Source organism: Limulus polyphemus, unplaced genomic scaffold (assembly GCF_000517525.1).
Source record: "Limulus polyphemus unplaced genomic scaffold, Limulus_polyphemus-2.1.2 Scaffold2547, whole genome shotgun sequence".
NCBI classification, from domain to species: domain Eukaryota; kingdom Metazoa; phylum Arthropoda; class Merostomata; order Xiphosura; family Limulidae; genus Limulus; species Limulus polyphemus.
Window position 1 is genome coordinate 69887 of NW_013668157.1, and position 2462 is coordinate 72348.

Here is a 2462-nt window from a genome sequence, read left to right on the forward strand (position 1 = left end):
CCACTCTGTAGTCCATTAGGCTTCACATTTATTTCCACTCTGTAGTCCATCAGACTTCACATTTATTTCCACTCTGTAGTCCATCAGACTTCACATTTATTTCCACTCTGTAGTCCATCAGGCTGTACGTTCTGGGGGAAGAAGCCTTGGAGTCGTAAGAAGAAGATTTTCTGGCAACTGGGTATGTTAGTTGGTGCACCTGTGGGTATCGCCTTGATTGCTGGCATAGCCATTCCTGCCATCATCATTGGTATCCCCGTGTGGGTGGGAAGGAAGGTGAGATCCCTTTTAGAACAGACTTTAGTAAAATTTAATATACAGATTACGATTGTATGGCAACTATTCAGTCACCAGACTAGCTTAAGTAAGCTCGTAAATGATTTCAGACACAACTTCTCAAACAGCTTGTACATCAAACGTATATTTAGATGTTAAGTACTGTAGTTCAAGAAATGTTTACCTTCAAAGTGAAATATGACATATTTTAGTGGGTTTTTTTGTATCTGCTGTTCAAGTTTTAAGTTTTCTGAATTTTTAAAAACAATATTCTCATTTAATTTAAATTGTATTAATATAATGCGTTAGTACATTATTATCAATAACTCGTAGTGGAAAATGTCTGTGGTCATACTCCATCTGTCAGACAAAATCCAAACACAGATGTCGAACTAGTCAGTAGCTATGGAGAATCAGTTAAGGGTTAGGAGTTGAATGCATGAACCCACAACATCTCAACTCCTACTGCCTTTCACTGTCTGCTGCCAGATGTGGGAAGGTAGTCACCCTTAATATTTAAGGTGATTTATATTCACTTTAAGGGTAACTGCCTTCCCACAACTGGCTACAGACAGTAGGAGTTGAGACGTTGTGGGTTCAAGCATTCAACTCCTAACCGATTCTCTATAGTTGCTGGCTACTTTGCCATCTGCATTTGGATCTTGTCTGATAGATGGAATAACCCCGACATATTTGGGAGCTACGGGCACCGACATTTTCTGCCATGGGTTAATGATGATGACAAGGACTGGTTAATGAAAAAAAAAATTAATTTTGTCGTCTCATTGTGAATATTAATTTTGTTATTGTTATATGGTGCTGATTGATTGCCTACTTACACTTGGTATATGTTATAGTATTTGATTTATTTATATTAGTGTGTCACTACAACCGTATTTTATTATTTTAAACTGATTTTCTCATTATTCCGTCATTTCCAACAAGATTTTAAACACTTTTAAACAAAACCATGCCAAATGTTTGACTCCAGTATTTGTATCTGTGTAGTCAAGAGTATGCATCTATTTTTTGGCTGTTATTTAGCTCCATCGTTATCACGTCAACAAAAACAGTGGCAGACACAAAAGAAACCTTGCTGTCACAACCGGAGTAATAACCTCGGTTCTTGTGTCTCCTATACTGGCAGGGATCGCTGCTGGTATGTACGTTTTGAGTTCTTGTGTTACTATATAATCATATCAAAGAGTTGGTTACGTACATCTGTAGCTCTTACTGGCTGGGCATTAAAGTTTCCTACATAAGGTGTTGTAGTCTAATGATTAAAAGAGTTGTTAAAGAAACCAGTAATGTTTATTATTGTGCTAACACTGAGTACCTTCCATCTTTACAATAGATGATACTCGTTTACTAACATGAGTACAGTTTAGTCCTGGCAGTTATAAAAATTAATTACAATGTTGAATTTTTTTACTTATCACGGATAACGTAAACAGTGAAGAGTAGGATATAGTAAATCGTGTTGGCCATATTGACCTGCTTGGTATCTTTACAATAGGAAGGTTAATTTTATGATGATGCTGCACGAGTGATTGACCAGTCAAAACTAGGGAGCTGACAGCCTAGCCTAGAACTATTTTTTTCAGCACTATTCCATGGTCTATTCAATATGAAATTAAATCAACCCAAAAACAAACATCTAATGATATCTTCAATCCAGTTTTGTGCAATCCCACAGGCCCAGGTTTTACAAATTATCCTCTCTAAGCACTTCCAGGGACTGATTGTACTTAGTGACCAAAATTATCCTCTCTAAGCACTTCCAGGTAGTGATTGTACTTAGTGACACAAATTATCCTCTCTAAGCACTTCCAGGGACTGATTGTACTTAGTGACACAAAGTATCCTCTCTAAGCACTTCCAGGGACTGATTGTACTTAGTGACACAAATTATCCTCTCTAAGCACTTCCAGGGACTGATTGTACTTAGTGACCAAAATTATCCTCTCTAAGCACTTCCATAAACTGATTGTACTTAGTGACCGAAATTATCCTCTCTAAGCACTTCCAGAGACTGATTGTACTTAGTGACTGAAATTATCCTCTCTAAGCACTTCCAGGGACTGATTGTACTTAGTGACCGAAATTATCCTCTCTAAGCACTTCCAGGGACTGATTGTACTTACTGACCGAAATTATCCTCTCTAAGCACTTCCAGGGACTGATTG

At 37.6% G+C, this 2462-nt stretch overlaps 1 protein-coding gene across 1 annotated transcript in view; it reads left to right on the forward strand.

Annotated features, from left to right (window-relative positions):
• The window catches only part of LOC106467258 (E3 ubiquitin-protein ligase RNF19A-like), a 16701-nt gene that overhangs the window by 4460 nt on the left and 9779 nt on the right, over positions 1-2462 (forward strand). Inside the window, exons 4-5 of the mRNA XM_022395392.1 lie at positions 114-276; positions 1321-1435. Of these exons, the coding sequence (XP_022251100.1) occupies positions 114-276; positions 1321-1435 (278 nt within the window). The remainder of the gene's footprint in view (positions 1-113; positions 277-1320; positions 1436-2462) is intronic.